Source organism: Cnephaeus nilssonii (assembly GCF_951640355.1).
Source record: "Cnephaeus nilssonii genome assembly, chromosome: 8".
NCBI classification, from domain to species: Eukaryota; Metazoa; Chordata; class Mammalia; order Chiroptera; family Vespertilionidae; genus Cnephaeus; species Cnephaeus nilssonii.
In genome coordinates, this window is record NC_137079.1 from 62,570,088 (window position 1) to 62,596,093 (window position 26,006).

Genomic DNA, 26,006 nt, shown 5'->3' on the forward strand with positions numbered 1-26,006 from the left:
GGAGAGGGACAAGCCGCCCGCCCTGTGGTCCTGGGGCGCCAGCACCTGTGCCTGTGGCCCGGAAGAGGGACAAGCCACCTGCCCCACAGTCCCGGACGCCAGTGCTTGCGGCTGGGGCCCGGGAGAGGGACAAGACACCCACCCTGCGGTCCCGGGCACTGTGGCTATGGCCTGGGCAAAGCCGCCCGCCCATGGTTCCCTGCGGCTGGCCCAGTTGAAGCCGGCCCAGGTTCTGTGTGCCTGTGGCCGGCTAGAGGGAGGGAAGCCCGGGTCCTGCGTGCCTGCGACTGGCCGGAGGAGGGAATCCTGGGTCCTGGGTGTGGGGCGAGGCAGAGGCGGTTAGGGGCGATCAGGCAGACAGGTAGAGGTGGTTAGGGGCAATCAGGCAGGCAGAGGTGGTTAGGGGCGATAAGGCAGGCAGGCAGAGGGATGAGGGGTGATCAGGCAGGCAGGCAGGTGAGTAGTTAGGAGCCAGCGGTTCCGGATTGCGAGAGGCAATTGGACATCGCTCGAGGGGTCCCGGATTGGAGAGGGTGCAGGCCGGGCTGAGGGACCTTCCCCTCCCGTACACGAATTTCGTGCACCAGGCCTCTAGTAAAATAAAAATTACCTAATAAAAAGTGATAAAATATACTTTTCTAATAATAACTTTCGGTTTTAGGGACACTTTGTGAAAAATTTAGGTGAAGTTGGAGATAAAGAGACTGAAACAGAAGTTTTGTTACTTGAGCATGATGTTCCCCATCAGCCTTTTTCACAGGCTGTCCTTAGCTTTCTACCAAAGATGCCCTGGAGCATTACTGAAAAGGTAAGTTGATAAGAATTTTTAGTGACTTTATAAATGACTACTAGAGGCCCAGTGCATGATTGAATCATGCACGTGTAGGGTCCCCTACACGCTTTCGCTTTTCGTGGTGGAGCTGGGTGCCTGTCCGGTGGTGCACCAGGCCTTTCAGAAGCCTCCGGCTCGGCAGAGGCTTCTGAAAGGCCTGGTGCCGGAGCAGACAGGCACCCAACTCCCCCACTTTTGATGGTCCCTGGCCGCTGAGGGGGGCTACCCTCCTGTTGAGAGGCGTAGGGGGCGGGAGTCCCGCCCCCTGCACCTCTCAGCGGCTGCTGAGGGGGGCTGCCGCGGACACCTGGCTACCCTGCCATTGAGAGGCGCAGCTGGGTGTCCGCGGCAGGCCCCCTCAGCGGCCGCAGATCTGGCCGTTGAGAGGCACAGGGGGCGGGAGTCCCGCCCCCTGTGCCTCTCAACAGCAGGGTAGCCCCCCCTCAGTGGCAGCGGATCCGTGCCTCTCAATGGCGGGATAGGCCACCCCGAGTCCCTCCCCCCAGCCTCCCGCCGCCCAATCGTGGGCGTAGCGGAGTGATGGTAATTTACATGTTACTCTATTATTAGATAGGATATCTGGTTTAATTTTGTTTGAATTCTGTATGTGTTTTTAAATATGCAGAAACTGTGGTTTCCTCCTCCCCCACATTTAGTTAGTTAAAGGACTCTTAGTTATTACAGAAATCACTTTTTACTAAAAGATAATTTTTCTAGAGGACCCACACAACCTTATGTCAAATTTTTCAAAGGCAAGGAAACCATAAGTTGCAAATTATGTCTGGTAATCCTTAAGTCATAAGATGAAGTTATTGGTTTGTTTGTTTGTTTGTTTTAAATACAGGGTGTCCCCTTGTATAATGTTGATTTCATAAGAGCTGTGCTGCATTTGTACTACCAAAACAGTTTTTTATTTCTTAATCATGTGGCATCTTGTAGGACATGAAAAACCGAGAAGACCTAAGACATCTATGTATTTGTAGTGTGGACCCACCAGGATGTACTGATATAGATGATGCTCTGCATTGTAGAGAGCTTGAAAATGGAAATTTGGAGGTATTCACTTTGTAATTACATTCTTATTTAAATATAGTTTTGTTTTTGAGTTCGTTTTCTTTTCACCCATCGTAGAATTTATTTGTGAATTATTTGTGCCAAGTATAGTTGTTAGTAGCTGCAGAGACTTAATGGGCATGTATCAAAAGTTGAAATGGTGAATGTGACAGTCTTTTTTCAATTTAACTAAATTTATTAAAACTCTGTCCAATTAGGCATGTTGATACCTTTTTATTTTTATCTTTTTAAGGTTGGTGTTCATATTGCTGATGTTAGCCATTTTATTAGGCCAGGAAATGCTTTGGATCAGGAATCAGCCAGAAGGGGAACAACTGTGTATCTTTGTGAAAAGGTAACATCTGTTTTTGGGTTTTTTTTTTTTTGGTATTGATTTCAGGGATGAAGGAAGAAGGAAAGAGATAGGAACATCAGTGATGAGAGAGAATAATTGATCAGTTGCCTCCTGCACATCCCCTACTGGGTATCAAGCCTGCAACCAGGCATGTGCCCTGACCGGGAATCAAATTGTAACCTCCTGGTTCATAGGTCGATGCTCAACCACTGAGCCTCCCCAGCCAGGCATGTTTCATTCTTAATAATAAAATCAGTTATTATTTTATTTATTTATTTTATTCAGTTACATCTGAAGTGTTTGCTTAGGAAAAGTCAGCCTCAGTATTTAGTGAAATTTGATGAACAACTATTATACTAATTGTCCAGTTAGTTCATAGAGACCATGCGCACTTGTGAATTCTTGAATAGTCGAAGTTTGGATTAGTACATGAATTAGCAAAAGACTAATAATATATAGAATAAGGTAACCTTAAATCAATGAAAATATTGCAATGTTTTTTGTTATTGAGTGGTCCAAATAACAAGTATGTGTAGCTGATATAATTGTTCAGTAGTATTTAATTTATACTATTTATGGGTAACTAATTAAAATGTATATTTTGTTTTTTATAAAGTCATGAATTTACTGTCACAGTTTACTGTTTATTCTTCTTTATGTATAGTCTCATAAAGTTACAGAGAAAAATTGTGATAGCAGAGGGGAAAATTAAGCTTAGTCTGTTATGAATTCACTAGAAGCCCGGTGCACGAAATTCGTGCATGGAGGGAGGTTGTCCCTCAGCCTAGCCTGTACCCTCTCCAATCTGGGACTCCTGGAGGGATGTCCGACTGCCCGTTTAGGCCCGATCCCACCGGGATCGGGCCTAAACGGGCAGTCGGACATCCCTCTCACAATCCAGGACTGCTGGCTCCCAACTGCTTGCCTGCCTGCCTTCCTGATTGCCCCTAACCACTTCTGCCTGCCAGCCTGATCACCCCCTAACCACTCCGCTGCCAGCCTGGTTGATGCTTAACTGCTCCCCTGCCAGCCTGTTTGCCCCCTATTTCCCTCCTCTGCCGGCCTGGTCACCCCTAACTGCCCTCTCCTGCAGGGTTGATCACCTCCAACTGCCCTCCCTTGCAAGCCTGGTCCCTCTCAACTGCCCTCCCTTGCAGGCCTGGTCCCTTACAACTGCCCTCCCTTGCAGGCCGGGTGCCTCCCAACTGCCCTCTCCTGTTGGCCATCTTGTAGTGGCCATCTTGTGTCCACATGGGGGCACGATCTTTGACCACATGGGGGCAGACATATTGTGTGTTGGAGTGATGGTCAATCTGCATATTACTCTTTTATTAGATAGGATAGAGGCCTGGTGCACGAATGGGGGCCAGCTGGTTTGCCCTGAAGGGTGTCCCGGATCAGGGTGGGGTTCCTTTGGGGCGTGGGGTGGCCTGAGCGAGGGGCCTGTGGTGGTTTGCAGGCTGGCCACGCCCCCTGGCAACCTAAGCGGAGGCCCTGGTATCTGGAATTTATTTTCCTTCTACAATTGAAACTTTGTAGCCTTAAGCGAGTGAGCCCGGCCAGGGTGTGCGGAAAGCTTTGCTTCCCCTGTTGCCGCCGGCAACCCTGGCTTGCTCTCTCAAGCTTCGTTCTGCCCCCATTTCTGTTTGAATTTGTTTACCTTCTATAATTGAAACTTTGTAGCTTGAGTGGAGGCTTAGGCCTGCAAGGGCTATCGGAAAGCTTGGCTTGCTCTGTTACCTGGGAAACCTTGCTCTCTGTGGCTGTAGCCATCTTGGCTGGGGTTAATTTGCATACTCGCCCTGATTCGCTGGTGGGCGTGGGTTATGTAGCGGAGTGATGGTTAATTTGCATATTACCATTTTATTAGAGAGGATTGTCAAAGTTCTATGTAGTTTTTTTACATAAAAATTTTAGTGTCATCTTTTTTAGTATTTTAAGAACACCATATAGTTTGTGGAAAGCCTTGGAGAAAGGTCCAGTCATAGAATTTGGAGGTCTTGTATCAGTTACCTAGTATATACTTCATATCCAGATTATAGATTTCATACTCTCAGAGGACAACTAGGTGTTTAGTGTAGAGGACTTATCCTTAGATCCACTGATAAGAAGTCCACTTCTCTTTCGTTGCTTTCATTTTATAACAATTTTTTAAGTACTTTTCTAGAAATAGACTTTTTATTTCATGTTTTCTTAATTCTATTCATAGAGATCAGAATATTCTTCCCCTCTTGTTAAATTAATGCTACTTGAGAATAGAACTTCAAATAAATAAATGTAATCTGCAACTCTCTTTTATCTGTTCCAGAGGATTGACATGGTTCCAGAGTTGCTTAGTTCTAACTTATGCTCCTTAAGATGTAATGTTGACAGGTATTTATGCTTGTTTTTTCATAAGAACATAGTAGTTACTACTTTAACTGATTCCCATGAACAATCATTGTCTATTTTCCCCCATAGGCTGGCATTTTCATGTATTTGGGAAATGAATCACAATGCTGAAATCTTAAAAACGAGGTTTACCAAAAGTGCCATTAATTCAAAGGTTAGTTTCATGGTTAATATTTATTGTTTAAAATCTTTGATACTTTTAACAGTGTTCTAGAATGTTTTGAAAAAGTTTAGGCTTATTAGGAATTTTTTCTCCAGTGTTACAACAAAATCTAGATTTTTGAAGTTACCTGCTTAATTCTTGATGCTATTTAGAAATGAGTTTATGTAGCCACTAGAGGCCCGGTGCACAAAATTCATGCACAGGTAGGGTCCCTAGGCCTGACTGGCAATCAGAGGCGATTGGGGCCTTCTGACTGTTGGCCGGGGCCTCCCTTCGTTCCACACCACCCCCTGGTGGTCAGCGCTCATCATAGTGAATGATTGAACTCCTGGTCTCCTGGTCGAACTCCTGAGGGGACACTTGGCATGTTAGCCTTTTATATATAAAGATTTTTCTGTATTCAGACACTTATAAAGCCTGTATACTTAACATATTACGGACCAGTGTTTTATTGCTAGCTTTACCCAGTGGCCAGATAAGTTTTTATTGAACGAGTACAAAAAACGTTTTACATAAATGTTAAAAATCATACTTTAAAATTAACCTTTTGCACTCAGATGTCGAGTGTGACTCGACATGGTTAGCATCGGTAGCAGCTTGAGAAAAAAGCAAGCGAGTGCAAAGGGTTAAATGCCCATAGCATTTTGAAGTTATTTATTACATGTTCTTACAAGATGATATCTTTGTAAAGTATGATACTCTGTAAAACACTGTGTAATAATGAAGCGAGAATTCTCGTGATCCGTCCACAATGTATTAAAAAGACCAAATAGATGATTTTTGCCCTGACTTAGGAATCCCATTAATTATCTGAAGCAGTCCCAACTCATGACTGGTTAGCATTTTCAAAGTTGGCCTGTATACTATCTTCTTCTTCTTCATATTTATTCATAGAAATTATCTTATAAATCTGTGTTGGATTGCAGCAGACCTAGCCTGAGATTTGTGTTCAGACAGAATGAAGCCAGATTGTCTTCCTCATCTTTTTCCTTTTTTTGGACTTCTCCCCAATTCCCTTTATTTTTATTTTCCCTTGAGTCTGCCCCTAAGGTTTGCCAATCCCCTTTCCTTCCATTGATCCATTTCTAAAATTTACCTGCTTTTTCTTTGCCTTTAACATCATTCTTTCAGTTGTGATGAACAAGCCGTTGGAAAGAAAGCTGTGTTAGACTAACAGTGCTATGTGAATGATTTAAACCTTTTAGATTTTATATTTAAACTAGAGGCCCGATGCACAAAAATTGTGCAAGAGTAGGCCTGCCTTCCCTCAGCTGCTGGCAACAGCTTCCCTCTGGCACCCGGGACCCGGGCTTCCCTGCGGCCGCCAGCAGGCAGCCGGGACCCGGGCTTCCCTCGCAGCACCGGCTTCGTCTGGCAGGTCGCCTGGAAGGACATCCGGTCTAATTAGTGTATTATGCTTTTATTATTATAACTAGAGGCCCAGTGCATGAAATTCATGCACGGGTGCGGTCTGTAGGCCTGGCTGGCTATCGAAGCGCGAGCTTCTGGCGTGGAAGGGCAGGTCCCAGCTGACCTCTGGGCCCTGGGCAGCACCTGGGACTCCAGGCCCCCTTGCGCCCCCCTCCGCCTGAGTCACCAGGCCCCCACCCAACTCCCTCAGCACCTGGGAGCTGGGCGGCAGCCCCGTCCCGGTCACTGCCACTGGTCGCACCCGCCTTGGCCTGGCACCACCCGCTCACCTGCTCCACCATCCCGCCGCGATCCGCTCTCCTCAGGGCACATTGGGGCCGGCAGTGCCTTCACTGCCGCCCGCTGCCAGCACCGCGTCACCTGTGCCCACCATATTCTGTGCCGCCCCCTGGTGGTTAGCGCACATCATAGTGAGCAAACTCCCAGTTGAGGGGATAATTTGCACAATAGGCTTTTATTATATAGGATAGCAATGAACTTACTTTTCTCCCAGACTTTGCCAAAATTACATGAAAAAAAAATTAGTGAACATGTAACAGAAAACAGTTTTAGAAGGGGAACTCTTAGTTCCTAGTTGAGGAGTTGGCTATCCTCACAATCTGACCTGGATTGTATCATCTAACACTCTTATGCTGTTCCTGATTTTTACTTGTGAAATTACAATATGTTTATTGATTTTTAGAGAGAGAAGAAGGGGGAGAGAGAGAGAAACACATCCATATGAGAGAGAAACTTCCGTGGCTGCCTACTGTTAATGCCCGTAACTCAGGTATGTGCCCTGACTGGGAATAGAATCCACAACTTTTTGGGGGTGGGGGGTTGCACGGGATAACGCTCCAACCATCTGACGGGACATGAAGTTATCTTTAAAAAAAAAAATCAGCTGAAAAATAGTAGTTTTCCATGAGGAGTGAAATAGAAACAGAAGTAGCTCTTTGTATATTGGGTTGATATTGGAAATTAAATCTTTTTCTACTATGATTTGTCTCATTTTTAGATACTTAATTTTTGGTATTTTGTAGATTTCTTGCAAAACCTGATGTAGATTACTAAAGTTTTCTTTAATTGTTCGCCATTGTGCAGGGGATTAATATCTTGTAGAAAGTATTTCACTCTATAGTTATCAAATCAAACCTTACTTCTTATTTTCGCATTACCTGAGTATTTATACATTATTTATATGAAAGTAAGGTGAATTAAGCAACTTATATACTAACAGTACTACCATATTACTTTAACCTAAGTTTGCTTATGTAGCATAATGCATCAGATAAATTAATGAACCAGAAATCATAGATGTGGAATATAAATATTACACTTAGGAATGCCTCTTTTGTTAATGATATTTAGTTTTTTCAAAATCATGGATTTTATGTAGTGGAAATATAAGAATGTAGTAAACTAGTTTTTATAATTTGAAAGGGTTATATTAACATATGGTTTCTTCTTTAGGCTTCCCTTACATATGCTGAAGCTCAGATGAGAATTGATTCAGCAGCCATGAATGATGACATTACCATTAGTCTCCGTGGACTAAATAAACTAGCTAAAATTTTGAAAAGAAGAAGAATTGAAAAAGGGTACATTTCAAAAATATCTATTAAGATAGTTCTTAATTCATTTATCTTAAGATAACCTGCGAACTCTTTAAAGTTTTTTATCATGGATAATGATGATTCATTTAATAGGATGAATAAGGTCTATTTTGTAGAGCAAGCATATCAAACTGGCGGCCCGCAGCCGCATGCCTCATTTATTTGACCCCTGTTAGCCTTTGAGTTTGACATGCTCGATGTAGAGACATCCTACTTCTACCTACCTTTTTTTTTTTTAATATATTTTTATTTATATCAGAGAGGGAGAGGGAGAGGGAGAAAGAGATAGAAACCTCAATGATGAGAGAGAATCATTGATTGGTTGCTTGCTGCACACGCCCTACTGGGGATTGAGGCACAACCAGGGCACGTGCCCTTAACCAGAGTTAAACCTGGGACCCTTCAGTCCCCAGGCCATTGCTCTATCCACTGAGCTAAACCAGCCAGGGCTATTTTCATGGGATATTTATTTTTGGCTTTTTTTTTAATATATATGTGTATGTATGTGTGTGTGTGTGTGTGTGTGTGTGTGTGTGTGTGTATATATATATATATATATATATATATATATATTGATTTCAGAGAGGAAGGGAGAGATAGAAACATCAGTGATGAGAGAGAATCATTGACTCGCTGACTCCTGCAGGCCCCCTACTAGGGAACAAGCCCACAACCTGGGCATGTGCCCTTCACCTGAATCGAACCCGGGACCCTTCAGTCGGCAGGCTGACGCTCTATCCACTGAGCCAGACCAGCTAGGGCTATTTTCATGGTTTTAAAGTAAGTTGTAAACTTGAAATTTGTAACATAGCTTCTTAAAATTAGGGTAGAAAAGCTATTTTTTAACTTATAAATGGTCTTTAATTTTTTAAATAGAAGGTCATTTACTGGTAGAAGCTGTCATTGAATCTTCTCAGTCTTAGGCAGAATTGATAAAACAATCATTACCAAAAAAAATCACATCCTTTGCCTTAAAGGAGAAGTTCTGTCTTACCTTAAATTTTGTCTTAAAGAATAAATGTTAGGTCCTAGAAAGTGGTCTATGAAGAAAAAAGTGATCAAAATATGATTGGTATACTTTGCTTTTTTAAGTAAAGATATATTAATAAACACATAATAAATCTGATGAAGAATCTTGTAAATACTGCAGGGAAAGAAAGGAATATTTATTGAGATTTTATTGCTAGTATTCCTTTTATAGCTCCTCTAATAAAGGTGGAGTTAAGGAAGAAAAAGAATTTGGATCTCATCTCTTACTATTTTTTCCCTTTTCCATGATTGTACTCAGCCTCATTAAAATTCTCAGTTTTAGGTTGATTTGTAGCTGACCTGATGAAAGTAATTTCAAGGGGCAAAGAAACATTAGACTTATCTAGCTTGTGGGAATTTACTCTTCAGAGGAGAAATTGCCAAGTCATTAAATGAACCAAGCACATAGAGCACTTAGAATAATATGTTACCTGACACATAGCACTCTAATATTAATAGCCATCAGTGTTTGTAACATATTAGTAGTTGTAGTTTATCAGTCTCTTTTCCGTTGGTTGAGTTTATGGGGGACGATACTTTGGAACTGTGGATATTCTAATGTCAGTGATCTACCCATAGCAGCTTCCTTTTTGCCTCTCTTTTATCATCCCTCACCCAAATATATGGTTTTCCATGGTAAATAATATGCTGCCAATAACTTTCTTTATTTGTAAAGTGATTACAAACCCGTGTAACTAAAATCTCATAGTTTGGGGACAAGAAGATATGGAAAGCCTCAAAAGCACAGGGACTCTTATTTTATTGTGTTGCTATTATGCTTTCTTATTAAGTGCATTGTAGATCTGTAAAACTTAACAGGTGGTCCAAAGCCATCAGAAGAATAACTTGCATGCTTGTTATAATCATTTTCTGTTTTAAAAGAATCACTTCCAGAACTATGTATGTTATTGGTTCACTTGAGTAATTCACCTCTTTAATTTTTATTTAGGGCTTTAACTTTGTCTTCTCCAGAAGTTCGATTTCACATGGACAGTGAAACTCATGATCCTATAGATCTGCAGACCAAGGAACTTAGGTATGCAATTTTTTTTGAGGGCCACTAGATAAGATTTTGATTTTAGATGTAATGTCTGGTTTGTTAGTAAATAAAACATAATTTATACCCAAATTAGAATTTGACTAGTAATAGTTATGGTAAGTAAAAGAGGATTGCTCTGATTAATTTCCTAAGTACTTAGTATAGAATGTACTGTGGTTGGATGGAATAGTGGTCACAAGGCTTAGAAGCCAGACTGCCGTGGTTTGGATGCACTTCTGCCCATACAACGCTGGACAAGTTATTTGACCTCTCAGTGCCTCCGACTAATAATGCTACATAACTCAGAAGGTATTGTCAAGGGTTCTCAGATATTATACTCAGCTACTGTTGTTATTGTTTTACTAGAGGCCCGGTGCATGACATTTGTGCATGGGGGGGCTGGCCCTCAGCCCAGCCTGTGCCCTTTCGCAGTCCAGGAGCCCTCGAGGGATGTCCAACTGACAGTCTGACATCCTTAGTGCCAGCCATCAGCCCATCTTCTGGCTGAGCGGCACTCCCCCTGTGGGAGCGCACTGACCACCAGGGGGCAGCTCCTGTGTTGAGCGTCTGCCCCCTGGTGGTCAGTGCATATCATAGCGACTGGTCATTCAGCTGTTTGGTCGATTTGCGTATTACCCTTTTATTATATAGGATTGGTTTAGTTAAGATTTAGGAAACAAGGAAATTGTTGTTTAAATCAGAATTAAGCCTCTTTTTCATGCCTCTTATATAAGGTAATTCTGAAATTAATTTTGCATTTATACTTTTCTTAGTAGATGACTGAGAATTGAAATGGGAATATACTTCTTTGTTAGTTAGAATCAGTATTTGCCTCATAGCATTAGAACTAAAATTAAAAAATACCTTAGTGGGGGGGAACTTCTGTGCAAATAAGTTTTAATGTTAGTATGAACAGTGAGTCCAACACTAGGAGCTCTTTTGAAGGAAAAAATTGAATCTAATGCCAAAAGAAAACATTATCCATTTCTTCCTACCAATTAAAAGAAAAGATTACTAAGAGATTGTCCCCCTAAGTTTTAAAGGTATAGGAGATGTTAGTAATATTTTTAAAATTAATAAACTTTAGCAATCTTGTCAAGAAATTATGTTATTTAAATGGAAACAGGAATGAAAGATTAATAATGCATATTGAGTGACTTGGGAGAAATAAACTATGTAAACAGAAGGCAGATAATTTATTAAACTAAGTTTTAAGTGGACATAGACTATTTATATTAAAAGGCAATATCAGATTGCTTACCAGTAAGAGTTTTGATGTAACTTATGTGGACTTAGATCCTGTTACTATTTTTTTTAAATATATTTTTATTGATTTCCGAGAGGAAGGGAGAGGGGAGAGAGAGATAAAAACATCAATGATAAAAATCATTCATTGGCTGCCTTCTGCACACCTCCTACTGGGGATTGAGCCCACTACCCCAGCATGTGCCCTTGACCAGAATCAAACCCGGTACCCTTTAGTCCACAGGCCGACACTCTATCCACTGAGCCAAACAACCTAGGGTGGATCTTGTTACTATAATAACTTTGACCTTGAGCAGAGAAAAATACTCAAGTCTTATCTGCAGAAGAATAATCTACTTTAATTTGGTCTCATTAAAAGGAAGTAAAATGTTTAAGATTTAGATTTTATATATTACTTAGAGTTAGCAAACCTTGTATATACACACACACACACACACACACACACACACACACACACATGACACAATACATATAGCACTTATAGCACAATACCTGACACATAATAAGCATCCAGAGTAGCTATTGTAAATATGATTTCTTCATTTTGCTGATTTATCAGTGGAAGTTTAAATTTTTAAACGAAAATTTGCATGATTTAAACTGAATTTTTCTTAGTAAACTTTATTTTTATGAATTTATAGTTAAATAAAAATCTACTTTAATTTGGTCTCAGTAAAAGGAGGTAAAATGTTAAGATTTAGATTTTATATATTACTTAGAGTTAGCAAAACTTGTTTTTTAATGCAATTTGTAAAGTCTTCTCTAGCACGAGATTTTCTCACACAGTAGATGCATAGTAAAAGATGGTTAGCATAATAGGAGAGAAATGAAAGAGCCCTAAATTATAAAAATATACATGTGCACACACGTGTGAATGTTTATATACGAAATTTTTTTATTATCTTGTAGGTAGGAAAGATATCCTGTAAATAAATATGATATATAGAAGTCTCAGATTCTCTTTCTTTATTTAATGATTTTTTTCATCGGTAGAGAAACAAATTCCATGGTGGAAGAATTTATGTTACTTGCCAATATCTCTGTTGCAAAAAAAATTCATGAAGAGTTTTCTGAACATGCTCTGCTTCGAAAACATCCTGCTCCTCCTCCATCAAATTATGAAATTCTTGTTAAGGCAGCTAAATCCAAGGTAAAGTCCTGTAGTTTGAAAAGTTATCTATACTTGTGTTGTGATCTATCCATTATACTGAACAATCTACTTACATCTCCATAAAAATGTTCTTGTTTCTTGATGCAAAAATATGCCAGTAGTTCTTAGTTTTTAATTACTGAAATATACTTCACAAAACACATTGTGTACATTTAATATGTACAACATATTAAATTGATTCATTTATATAGACTTAAGTTATTTGCAGTACCCTAAACATAACATGCTCTTCCATATCTCTGTGACGTTATACATGTTCTTCATGCCTGTGTTACTTCATGCCTCCTCTGAACTGCCTAACTTCAGAGACTTACAAATAATTTCTTTCTCTTTAACTCAGTTAAACCCCCTTTATATCATGTCCCTAAGAAGGAAGTCCACTTATTGCATACATGGAAAAAGGAAAAATATAGAAAGGGCAGCATTTCCTCAGGCACATATACCCCCACTGCCTCTAGTTAGTAGATTTTCATTTAAACATATATACCCTAACCCTTGGGGTGACTATGACTTACATTGATTTTCTATCACTTGTTCAGGTCTCATCTTTCCTGTCCAGAAAAGAACTGGAAGGAGTTGTTTTGAATTATTCTAACAGGATGGCATTGGTTTCTGAGTTTTTATTAGTTTGTCTCTGGCCTTTAATTCTACTTTGAATGGAAGGAAAATGTCTGCAAAGAAAATACAGACATACAGATCTGTTTTTATTTTTTTTTTCTACCCAGCAAAAATTAGGAAGGCACAAATTGGTCTTTGAGAAACAGCACTACTGCTCCCACCATCCTTTCTTGAGAATGTTGATACTTCAGTATATTTAAATGCATTTAGAAAATGTTAAGCTTTGATGTTGCACAGAACAATTATTGCTTTTTATAAATTTACTAGAGGCCTGATACATGAAATTTGTATGAGTAGGTCTTCCTTCCCCTGGCTGCCACCACCGGCTTCCCTCCGGTACCCGGGACCCGGCGCACCCAGGACCTGGACTTCCCTCCGGCTGCTGGCAGGCACCTGGGACCTGGGCTTCCCTCTGGCCGCCAGCAGGCACCCAGTACCCGGGCTTCCCTCCCAGCCCCAGCTTCATCTGGAAGGATGTCCGGGAGGACATCCGGTCTAATTAGCATATTACACTTTTTATAAATTTATTTTTAGTTTCCTAGGTGAAGGATAAAAGGTATAAACACGTATCTGATCAGAAACAAACACTTATCTGTTCAATTTGATTTGTTATATTTTGGATACATGATGGTACTGATTTTAAAATATAGTGCTCTTTCCCTCCTCTTTTTCACAGAATTTGGAAGTTAAAACTGATACTGCCAAGTCTTTGGCTGACTCTTTGGATCGGGCTGATTCTGCTACTTTCCCATATCTTAACACTCTGTTAAGAATATTAGCCACTCGCTGCATGATGCAAGCTGTGTACTTCTGCTCTGGAATGGATAATGATTTTCATCACTACGGCTTAGCATCTCCAATATACACACATTTTACTTCACCCATCAGAAGGTACTTTTTCCCTTTGAAATGAAAGGAAATAGAAAATAGTTAATTTTGACAAGACATTTTAATGCTAATGTCGCATATTCTTGTTTCTCCTTTATATATCTAGATATGCAGACATCATTGTTCATCGGCTGTTGGCTGTGGCTATCGGGGCTGACAGTACTTATCCAGAGTTGACAGACAAACATAAGCTTGCAGATTTATGTAAAAATCTCAATTTTCGGCACAAAATGGCTCAATATGCCCAACGTGCATCAGTGGCTTTTCATACCCAGGTATTGCCTTCTCTTGATAATATTAGGAGAGATGAAGTTTTGTTCATTTTTAATTTATTTTCAGAATTGTTTTGTTCATTTAAAATATTTAAGACAATTCTTAATAAGGTTGTATGTTATTTTACAGCTATTTTTCAAAAGCAAAGGAATAGTAAGTGAAGAGGCCTATATTCTTTTTGTGAAAAAAAATGCTATTGTGGTGTTAATTCCAAAATATGGATTAGAAGGCACAGTCTTTTTTGAAGAAAAGGACAAACCCAAGCCACGGCTTATTTATGATGATGAGGTATAGTATTTCTAATGTTTTTATTTTTTTTTTGATAGGTTACAAATGGTACCTATAAAGGGTAAAATTATTTTTTGTACCCTGCAGAATTTAATTGTGCCAAACACTTATACTCAGTTTCTCAGTATATTGTCCAGCATACACATGTTGGCCATGGTTTCTTTTATACCATGTAGTTTCCCTCTCTAAGGAAAACTTGAATTACACTTTTTCTTAGGTGCAGAGACAGATTAAAGTGAAGGAATAAATAAATGACTGCTTAGAGCTTGGCGAAGGGAATGTTTTAACTTGTTTCCAATGTCGCTTATCTGACACACTCCCTACTTCCCTAACCTTAGTAGAATTACAAAACAATAATCTCTGCCTTCTGTACCTTTGTGTATTGTTCTCAATTTGTTGGTGAGACTCCTGAGAGTAATGAATATATATTGGGACCATTTTTTTTTATTCTTTATTTATATTGGTACCGTCTTATTGAAAAGAGGAAGTATGGTAACTTACATTTATGTGAGGTTACTAGATTAGTGTTTTGTTATATTGAACATCTTATTAAATATTGAAGTAAAATTTTTAATTAATATGAAAGATAAACTATAAAGAATTGGAACAAATCCTAAAGTGTATGAAAGTAATTAAACATTGTAAAATGTCTCTTGTTTAGATACCTTCACTTAAAATAGAAAATACTGTGTTCCATATATTTGATAAAGTTAAAGTGAAAATCATGTTAGACTCGTCAAATCTTCAGCATCAGAAGATTCGAATGTCCCTGGTAGAACCACAGGTAAGCGAACTTATACTGCCTATGTTGTAATGGAATATACACTGAGTGGCCAGATTATTATGATCTCTGAATGCATAATAATCTGGCCACTCAGTGTGTGTGTGTGCATATAATGTATATATATATTAGAGGCCCGGTGTATGGGTGGGGTCCAGCCAGCCTGGCCAGGGGAAGGGGACATGGGCAGTTGGCTGGCCTGCCTGCTGTTCAAACTCCTGGTCGAGGGGACAATTTGCATATTAGCCTTTTATTATATAGGATATACACTGAGTGGCCAGATTATTATGATCTCTGAATGCATAATAATCTGGCCACTCAGTATATTTTGTGAAAGACGGATATAGTCATAAGTTATTTCTGTTTAGTGATAGAGGGAATTCTTTAAGTGTGGAGGAGAAATATTTGCATAGCAATTCCTGTTTTCTCACTGATCTCCCTAGGCCATAGGGTCCTAGTTACTTAGGATTCCTCTGAGGTTGTTGGTACCAAAAGCAGAGCTCTTTGAGATCTCTCGCCTAGCCAATTTTCCGTTTTATCAGTTTTGAAGTTGCATTTTTGAAGATAAGACATTGGTTCTTAACTTTTGTTTTGCCCCAGCACACCTGCTCTGATGCTGACAGTCATGGTGGCTCAGCTAGGATAATTGGATGTGTTAAACACACGCTTCCCAAATGACTTATTTTTCATGCGTTGATAACATGTCTAACATTTTTTAACTACTGTTACCTTGTGTGTGAAATATATACTTTGTATGGAAAACCTATTCCCCCCTCTATCCCTATATCCTTTTGAAATTGAAAGTATCAGTGGGGAAAGAGGAAATGAGAATGAGATTTATTCCTTATTTTATACTTTTACTCAACCTAATTTTCCCCATTTGTATTACTTTAGATACCAGGAATAAGTATTCCTATTGATACTTCAAACATGGACATCAGTGAACCAGAGAAAAAGAAGAAGAAGCTTGAAAAATAGCTATAGCCAGCAAAAAAATTTCAAGGGTTGGTTTCCTTTTAAGAAAATTAAAAACAACAACAAACAAAAAAAACTTGACATTTCTAATCCTAAGAAGTGTGTGAAACAATTTATTATTTTTAAGTACATTTTAATAATTTTAAAAATTTACATTTTTATTGAACTGTTGTTTGTGTCTGTCCCATCATACTATTTTACTTCTGGACTGAACAAAGCTATTTATGCAGGAAAATTCAGTTGAATATCCATCACTTAAACAGTGAGGATAACAAATTCAGGGATCTGTAAAGATCATTTAAAGGGAGCATTCATCCTCTCATTGAAGAGCAGATTACCTTTGCAAAAGTGATTTGACTATTTAATATTGATAGAAAAAACTACCATTTCCCTATGGAGAAAAATAGAACGTTTTTAGAAGTAAAGAACAATCTATCTAAATCTTGAAAGCTGTATTGTTTAGCATGGCAGTGTTTGGATTTCAAGACAATTAAGATCTGTTGGGAATTCAGTAATCTGTGCTGTCTTTAATTTACCTAACTTACATTATGTGCTCTCTGTTAGAAAGCCTCCTGCAGTACTAAATGATGTTTCAACAGCTGTACGTGTTTGGGAGTTGGATATTGTAGGAAGGCAAGACTGGAAAAATAGTTACTTCATACTAGGTAATAAGAGTGATCATCCTTGACCTTCACCTCAAATATCTCCCCCAAATAAGGGATTGGGATCCAAAGAAAGACTGAAGAGTATTTTAAATGGCACATCATGTTACTTATAAAATAAAAAGTAGGTAATGAATGGCTTTTAAACTGTCTATGTATCAGACTATATTGGAAAGGGGGGATTGTGTAAATAAATATTAAAGGGAACAAATTGAAGTTTTACAATTTGATGCGTCAGAGTGACTACTTCCCTTGTTAACCACAAAAATTAGTAATGATAAATTGGTGTTTTCAAAAATATTTTGAGATAGTTACCTTAAAACATTTTATTTGGCTTATTCAATCTCTAAAGTACCTACAATGTACCAGGCTTATCACCAGTTAAGTAAACTGCCTGTGCCTTGAAGGAACTTGTGGCACAATGAGAGGACTGGCATATATGTCAGAGGTATACTAAATGGGAATAATTACAGTGTGTACTTTTAGGCGCTCAGAAATTGTTAAATGATTTGTTCCAGTGTCCTGTTACTGAGGAAAACATCCATTCACTGAGGCAGAAATTGTTTCAGTTGAAGGAAGATAGCTTTGAGTTGTCTTGGGTCCAAGTAATGGACAAAGACAAGAGCAGAAGTCAACAGCTTTTTTTGTAAGGGCCAGACATTTAAGGATCTGCTAGCGTGCAGTCTGTTACAACCTTAGTACTCAACTCTTCCGCTCTTACAATGTAAAAGCAGCCATTGACTATGTAAACAAATGAGCATGGCTATGTTCCAACAAAACCTTATAGACACAAATTTAAATTTCAAAATTTTCATGTGTCATAAAATATCCATTTGATTTCTCCCTCCCCAAACTACTTTAAAATTCTTGGCCAATGGACCATAGTTTACCTGCAGTAGAGGAAAAGGGAGGCTTCTTGGTAAAGCTAGGAGGCTATAACTGACCTTATGTCCATCTTTCCAAGTTTGTTCTCTTATGTCTCATTTATGAGGAAGGCCTAATTCAGGCATTAGTCCCTATTGAGTAGTTCAAGATGTCCAGAAACCTTTTCACCCTTTCAAAGCCTTTGCCTTGGTTATCTAAAATGCTACTCGTGCCAGTTCTTATGCTAAGTAGCTTACTTGGAATATTTTACTTAAGAAGCCCTGTTAGGTAGGACTATTATCTCTTTAACAGATTAGAAGACTGAGGTTTCATGGCCCAGTTCAAGTAGTTAAGTGACAGAGGTGGTGTTTGAATCCAAGTTATAGTCACTACTTTGTTCACTGTTTCTTCACTTGTGCTATTAAAAAAACTCACACAAAAACATAGCCAGGGAAGCTCCTACCCCTAGAATTTAGAACTCTTAAGAATAGCAATAGTCTTAAGTTGATATCAATTTAAAACCTATGTGGTTAAGGACTCAACTTCCAAATGCAGTATCTTTAGCAATGGACCTAGTGGCTAATGACTTTATTTTTTAAATATTTTATTGATTTTTACAGAGAGGAAGGGAGAGAGATAGAGAGTTAGAAACATTGATGAGAAAGAAACATCAATCAGCTGCCTCCTGCACACCTCTTACTGGGATATGCCCGCAACCAAGGTACATGCCCTTGACCGGAATCGAACCTGGGACCCTTCAGTCCGCAGACCGATGCTCCATCCACTGAGCCAAACTGGTTAGGGCGTGGCTAATGACTTTAATGGTTAGTGTGCTGGGGGACAGGAGGAGCTAAGTACTCAGAATATTTTTTGTTCCTGGGAGCATGTCCATGCAGCATCCACTTACTCTGCCGCCGTTTTTAATTTCCTCAAGAAATATTTTTTGGAATGTCGTGATAAAAGGTGCAAAAAAAAAAAAAAATTAAGGTAAAATGACACAAAGTTACTAGGTCTTTATTTCCTAGGGCTGCATATGAATTATTACTCATGAATCAGATAATTTTTAAAAGGTGATTTGTAATTATGAGTATGCATTCTCCAAAGGTAAAGAATATTCCCTGATATAGCCAGTCTACTTACACTATGAATACAAATTTTTTACAAGTTAGTTACATATCTGCCCAACTACTACTTCCTGGGTCAGTAGTCGGCAAACTCATTAGTCAACAGAGCCAAATGTCAACAGTACGACGATTGAAATTTGAGAGCCAAATTTTTTAAACTTAAACTTCTTCTAATGCCACTTCTTTAAAATAGACTCACCCAGGCCGTGGTATTTTGTGGAAGAGCCACACTCATGGGGCCAAAGAGCCGCATGTGGCTCGTGAGCCGCAGTTTGCCAACCACTGTCCTAGGTCTAAAGCCCTAACAGGAACGCCATTGTCACCCAGTTCCCACTGTTGATCCTGGTTCTACCATGTTCCTATTCCTCTCCCTAGCCAAATTGACTTGGAAAGGATGTCTTTACTCTAGGGATGGAGAATATTCTGGGCATCCACATTTATCCACTAATGAAAACAATAATCTACAATAATAAAAGCATAATATGCTAATTAGACCAGATAGCCGAATGACCTTCCAGACGAAGCCGCGGCTGCGAGGGCCAAGCCCCTTGCATGAATTTCGTGCATTGGGCCTCTAGTATATAATATGAAGATGCTGATAGTTTTACCTTTCTAGTATTTACACTTTTTAACATAGTCACTAGGCCAGTTATCGCTGGAATTAAGAATTTCTACAAAGAAATGAACAGAGTCCAAAAATGAGAAATTTTAGAAACCTGCCTTACCTCCTTCCTACCTCTTGGATAAATTTGTTTTGTATCTAAATCAGATTTACTTCTTTCACATAGGTTATAAATTTAAATTCATCTGTACTTGCACAGTTCCACATGTTCTAATTGCAGTAAGTAAGGCTTACTAATAAGCAGTTCATTAACCCTGTAGTGATACCATTGTAATTAGCTAGTTATTAATGACTAGAGACCCGATGCATGAAAATTCGTGCACTGGGGGGGAGGGGGCCCCTCAGCCTGGCCTGCGTCCTCTCACAGTCCGGGATCCCTTGGGGGATGTCCAACTGATGGCTTAGGCCAGCTCCCTGGGGGAACAGGCCTAAGCTGGCAGTCAGACAGCCCTCTGGCAGCCCAGGAGCCCTCAGGGGATGTCTGACTAAGGGGCGGGCCTGAGGTGTTAGTCGGACATCCTTAGCGCTGCTGTGGAGATGGGAAAGGCTCCTGCCACTGCTGCTGTGCTGGCCAGCCATGAGCCCTGTGGAAGTGCACTGACCACCAGAGGGCAGCTCCTGCATTGAGCATCTACCCCCTGGTGATCAGTGCATGTCATAGCGACCGATCGTTCCTGGTTGATCTGCCATTAGAGTCAATTTGCATATTACCCTTTTATTATATAAGATAGGAAAGAAGCCAAGGGAAGTCAAGACATTGTAGGCATGTCATTTGTGCAGCTTTCACTCCCCAGGGAACCACCAGCTTATTTCCTGCACAACATTGGGGGAAGGGACTGGACAAAGAGAAGATAGCCACATGTCCAGTAAAGTTGGGGTGACACAGGGAAGGTGCTTATCTGTTCATTACACCTGGGAACAGAAATTAACCAGAATGGGTGTGGCCACTGCAAGTGCGTGAAAATTTGGGAATACATAATGGCCTAAACAGGAGTTCTCTCTCTTCTTGCTCTTGGCACATTCTCTTGGCTCTCCTGCATTCGCCTCTATGGCCCAGGGCCATGGGGACCCCGTATACAATGGACAGTGGGGAAATAAGCTAATCTAGGCAGTTGCTGGGCTGCACCTGGCTCCATCATAGAAAGGACATTGACACTGGCTCTGATTTTAGCTCTACTGAAGTCTTAGCTACACTTTTATGACTGGACTAGGGGAAAGGGGACTTAGGAAGCCCAAGGGTGTAATTCCACGGAAATAAAGCTTTCTATCGTATCTCGTCCTTCTGTGGGGGCCTCCGATAATTCTTACTCCAGTAGTACCCCAAGAACCCCACTTCCACAAGCTACCAGGAGAGACGAGGCCTTCCCTCCCCCCCCCCCCCCCCCCGCCCTGTTATGACAGTAGGACAAACTTTAGTCAACGTTCTTGAGTTTTTTATTGTAAACATGTCACTCAAGGTTAGTACAAAAATATTTATTGACAAAAAATAAACTTGTGCTTCAGCAACTTGTTGAAGGCTCCAGGTGCTTTTCTGATGTTCCTAGGTCACTAAATTAAGTCCTCGATTTGTCACATTGAGGAGGGAAAGAAAAAAAGCTATGCTTGTTAGTTGAAGCAATTTCCCCCAATAATGATCATAAATAATAAGCAAGAAAAAAAATAAGCGAGGAGCTATTCAACGATAGTCTTTGGTTCTGAGAGAGGTGCTCTGTGGACTGCTGCATTGAGGATTTCTGCTTTCATCCAACACCTCTGTGTCTTATGGTCTTGCTGTGAATGAAGAAAATACCTTATTTTCAGTTTAAATAGGACTGTTTGAGGATGCAGCTATTATGAGAACTTTTAAAAACCCAAATGCAGATTCTAAAGGGACAGTGAAGATAGGGTTTTTTACTAATAAATATTTAGTATCAAAAAGTACTTTCTGTATCTCATTTTTAAACTGACTACAATCCCATTGTAGTTGTGGCTCCATACTATGTCTTAACTCTCATTTGGAAAGTTCTCTTCAGTAGCACACTTGCTGATATTTACTGTGTTTATTAAACTGGCATACAAAAATTTAAAGATTCTCTTGATAATGCCTGAAATTATAATGGGTTTCTTCAAATGTGAACATACAGTTATAACCATCCTATCTAGAAGGTTCAGTAAATGTCATCAACGGTATATTTTTGTATAAATTATAAGTACTTAGAATATAAGATACGTGTTCTTATTCAGCATCCAAAATCTATATAGGCTTTTGAATATGAAGAGCCTTTACCTTTAAATCTTCTTAATTTGATGCATAATCTCTCAATTGTACTATTTCCCTCTCATAATAAAAATTCTTTTTTACATATGCCTTTAAGACAATATTAGAGGCAAAAACTGAGTTTCCTCCTCTTTGGCACCTTCTACTCCTATTCCCAATTGGTTTTAAGGAACTGATTTCAAGGACCAATTCCAAAGTAGGACTAATTCTCCCTTTCCAACCTCTTTAACACTCTCAAGCAGAGTAAGGAAAATGAAGTGTTTCCATTTAAAAATAATCTTTACCTGCTATTAAATGACCTGAAGGATTAGGTATAAAACATGATAGTCAACAAAATTTTAAGCAAAATAGAGGAGAAAAAGTAGAAAAAAGTCACATTTAGTGAACACTTAGGACCTACAACCACATCAAGCTTTCTGTTTTTTTCCATACCTTTGTATTAAAAACTTGAGGTTTGGTCTCGCCTTCCAAAGTTTGTGCATCGTTTTCTTTGTAGTAACTCTCTGCCCCAACCGTATCCATAATATTGCTTCCATAATTCTGTGTATTATAGCCACTATCCATCTGACAGGAATGAGGAGGAGGGAAAACACACACTAAGAATAACATTGCAAACTAATTCACTTATCCACAAAATTTATTTTGAGGAGCTTTTATGTTTAAGTAAATTTATTTTAAAATATTTAAGTGAATAGTTACACTATCACAATTGTAATAGTTGATCATAGTAAATGAAACCTAAAAGTAATATATAAACATAAAAGGTAGTTCTACATAGAACTGGTTCTTCAAAGTAGTTACTTTATTATTTTGTAATTTTCTTTAGAATCAGTGAATACGCCACTAAACATGCTTTCCTGTTACCTTGTGATTACACTCAGTAGATGAAAGTGAGGATTACAATCAATTTCACCTCCAACTCATTTACCAAGCTTGTCTCCAAATGGCTTGGTTGCATCTCTAAATACAATCTACCTTTAAGAGTATTCAAACTTCAGTTTTGGTACATATATTTTTATTGAGTGCTAAAAAAATGTTAGGCCTTCTATATAGCACTCCATATCATACCATTCTTATTTTCTCCTTACTACAACCCTCTTCACAGATGAGGAAGCTAAGACTCAGATAGGTTAACTTTCACAATGTCAGGGAAAATGGGTAATAAAGACTGAGGCTCCCGAGTTCCTGTCTACTACACACTGCATTTACCTGCTGAGCACCAAACAACACAAAACCCCACAAGGATTCACCTTGCACTTAAGCCTGTTTTTGCATATTAGGATCAGGGGGAAGGGAAAGGTGGGTACTGTCGCCCCATCACAAGTATTAGACTATCTGAGAGTGCATTCTGTCATCTTAAGAAAAATGTTTCTAGTTTTCAGGGATGGATGTGTGTGTGTTCACTATGGAGTCACGTTCCATTTGAACAAAACCCTTGTGATGTGTAAAATAAAAATCTTGTACTACATCCCAGGGGAAACACCCTGTTCTGCTATCATTCTGCAACTGTTTGGTCAAAAATGTAATTATCAGATTGCCTCCAGAGACTCTGCCAATAACTCTTCCTTTTATTCATCAGTGCCAAGTAAATAGCTTATAAACTCAAAACTGAATACATAACTGAATGTATGAAGGAAAAAGTTAATTGTCCAGTAGAGAGCAACTACGGCACACCAGTTTGTCCCACCCTGGAGGAAGGATTAATGATACCCGTAAAGATGGTGGCTGACCACTGCTCTCATCAAGACTGCTGCTACTGTCATGCCTACTATGCATCAACTAGATCACACAGATCATCTCCGTACTCGCCAGACAAAAAGGTAGGCATCAGCATCATGTTAAAGCTCAGAAGATGAGGTGCTCAAAGAGGTTAACAAGTCATGCTCTACTCACTGTCAAGTGGGTCTTGCCTTAAGATCCCACCGGCCTTAAATAATTTTAGTTCAAATTTAGTTCTGATTGTAATATTTATATTCTTCCAGTTGGACTGTGCTGCCTTTACATGGTGTCTCTACTACCAGTCACGCTACACATTGTTACTAAATTTATTTTTCTCCCACATAAATCAGATGTGGTTTTCTATAAACCTTCAAGGTTCATAACTAACAATAGTTGTGGCTTACCAAGTGTTCCTTGAATCTGGCCTCAGCACTCTAGCCCTTTCCTCATCATTCTCATCATTGTCTGTCCCTCTTGCTTGCTTGCTACCTTTCAGGGAGGACTCAGTCTCTCATTACTTATTGAAAACTAATGTTCACATTAAACACAATGGTCACAGCATTATCCTATAATCTTACTACCATCCCCATCTATCTATCTATCTATGTAAAGAAGTAATATGCAAATTAGCGGGGATGTCGTAACAGTCACGACCAGCTGAGGAAGAGGTTGTGCGCGCAGATGGGAGGGAGGGGACTGCTTGCGCTGTGAGGCAAGTCATGGATGGCTCAGCCCTGGAGTGGAGAGGCGTGGGGGGGGGGGGCGTGCCCAAGCCACCGCCACCTGGCCCCAGCAGCCCTGGGAGCGGAGAGGCAGGGGGGTGTGCCCAGGCCTCCATCGCCGCCCAGCCCCAGCAGGCCCACCTCTGCATGTGAGCTGCAGAGGAAACATCTTTTCTGACCGCTCATTGGCTAAGCTTCCACAGCGTTCTTGATAACTTGGGTAATAAGAATCCAAGAAGGTGATCTAGGGCTTTTCCACCACACTCCTGGAGGAAAAAACGAAGGTCTGCTGCTGGAGGGGCTAAGAAATGTCATATCCTGCCCCAGCCGGTTTGACTCAGTGGATAGAGCCTCGGCCTGCGAACCGCAGGGTCCGGGTTTGATTCTGATAAAGGGCATGTACCTAGGTTGCAGTCTCCTCCCTGGCTGGGGCCCAGCTCAGGGCTCATGCAGGAGGCAACCGATCGAAGTGTCCCTCTCACATGGATGTTTCTCTCTGTCTTTCCCTCTCTCTTCTATGCTCTCTAAAAATCAATGGAAAAATATCCTCAGGTGAGAATAAAAAAGAAGAAAGAAAAAGAAATGTCATATCCTATGAAAGACACATCTTGAAAATGCCTAAAGAAAGTTGTCATTTTTTCGTGGTGAAGGGACTGGAGTCCGTGTTGATGAAAACACCTTGGCGGCCAGCAGTGGCAGCAGCAACGGGGTGATGGGGGTGGCGCCTTGTCCTGATCAGCCCGCAGAGGGAGGCCAGACTGCGGTTTGGGCCAGCTCCCTGCTCCAGTAGGACATCCCCTGAGGGCTCCTGGACTGTGAGAGGGGGTAAGGTGGGCTGAGGGACACCCCCCTCCCAGTGCACAAATTTCATGCACCGGACCTCTAGTCCTATATAATAAAAGCTTAATATGCAAATTGTCCCCTCGACCAGGAGTTCAACTGGGAGTTCAACCAGGCGGCGGTGGCAGGTGGCCAGGGGATAGGAGGCCCCGGCCAGCAGCCGGCAGCCAACAGCTGCTCGGGCTTCTACCCATGCATGAATTTAGTGCACTGGGCCTCTAGTTTTCTAAATAAGAGGGAACAAGCTCAAAGAAGTTACTTTCTGAAATTGATAGAATAGCTGGGAAAGAAACTGAAATCTGCCATCTGGGTTCCCCAAGCTCATGTTCCCCATGTTCTTTAAAGCCATGTGAACTCTCCCCACCCCCAGCTCCAAATACTTGCAGTCACACCCATCCTTGCTCTCTGCCCTCTTTCTATAAAAGTGGAAGGGTTACCTCTGCTAATCCTGCTACCAGAGCTCTAGATTCTATCCCATCTTGCAAGCTTCAGCTCCCTCATATATAAAATGACCACTGTTTTACAGATGACATCTATTAATCTGCTGTAAATTATCATGAGGAATAGATTCTGACCATAAAATACTTGAAAAGGACATATAACCGATACCTATTATTAATTATCCTGCCAATTCCTAGTTTTCTTTGTTCTTTTTACTCTTATCCATCTCTCATTCATATAAATATGCTAGTTTCTCCCATCTAAAGTAAAAGCGACATAAAAAAGAAAAACTACAAAAATGTAGTCTTGAACTGTAATGTTCTCCCTAGCTATCATAAATCTAAGGTCTTCAAAGAAGTTATCGACACATATTTTTCATTACCTTCCTTCCATTTACCTTTTACCTCCCACCTTGAGGTTGCTCACTCACCAAATTACTTCTTTTATTAAGCCAACAGCCACTTTTCAAGCCTTACAACCCTTGCTTTTGTTTTGAAGGTACAGGTATACCTCAGAAATATTGCAGGTTTGGTTCCAGACCACTGCATAAAAGTGAGTATCGCAATAAAGCGATTGTAATCTTTTTGCTGATAGAGGGTCTGGCCTT

The 26,006-nt window shown here is 40.2% G+C and overlaps 2 protein-coding genes across 4 annotated transcripts in view; one reads left to right on the forward strand and one right to left on the reverse strand.

The window, feature by feature from the left end:
* The window catches only part of DIS3 (DIS3 homolog, exosome endoribonuclease and 3'-5' exoribonuclease), a 37,256-nt gene extending 16,533 nt beyond the window's left edge, over positions 1-20,723 (forward strand). For all 3 annotated transcript variants that reach the window (XM_079778990.1, XM_079778991.1, XM_079778992.1), the window contains 13 exons: positions 662-808; positions 1,772-1,888; positions 2,139-2,240; positions 4,549-4,613; positions 4,701-4,785; positions 7,678-7,805; positions 9,799-9,885; positions 12,148-12,304; positions 13,620-13,834; positions 13,938-14,106; positions 14,234-14,392; positions 15,054-15,176; positions 16,068-20,723. In XM_079778990.1, the coding sequence (XP_079635116.1) occupies positions 662-808; positions 1,772-1,888; positions 2,139-2,240; positions 4,549-4,613; positions 4,701-4,785; positions 7,678-7,805; positions 9,799-9,885; positions 12,148-12,304; positions 13,620-13,834; positions 13,938-14,106; positions 14,234-14,392; positions 15,054-15,176; positions 16,068-16,151 (1,638 nt within the window). In that variant the 3' untranslated portion in view covers positions 16,152-20,723. The remainder of the gene's footprint in view (positions 1-661; positions 809-1,771; positions 1,889-2,138; positions 2,241-4,548; positions 4,614-4,700; positions 4,786-7,677; positions 7,806-9,798; positions 9,886-12,147; positions 12,305-13,619; positions 13,835-13,937; positions 14,107-14,233; positions 14,393-15,053; positions 15,177-16,067) is intronic.
* Positions 20,724-20,847: 124 nt separating this feature from the next.
* Positions 20,848-26,006, reverse strand: part of BORA (BORA aurora kinase A activator) — a 29,268-nt gene continuing 24,109 nt past the window's right edge. The window contains 3 exon segments of the mRNA XM_079778993.1: positions 20,848-21,154; positions 21,157-21,190; positions 22,110-22,241. Coding sequence (XP_079635119.1) covers positions 21,096-21,154; positions 21,157-21,190; positions 22,110-22,241 — 225 coding nt within the window. The 3' untranslated portion in view covers positions 20,848-21,095.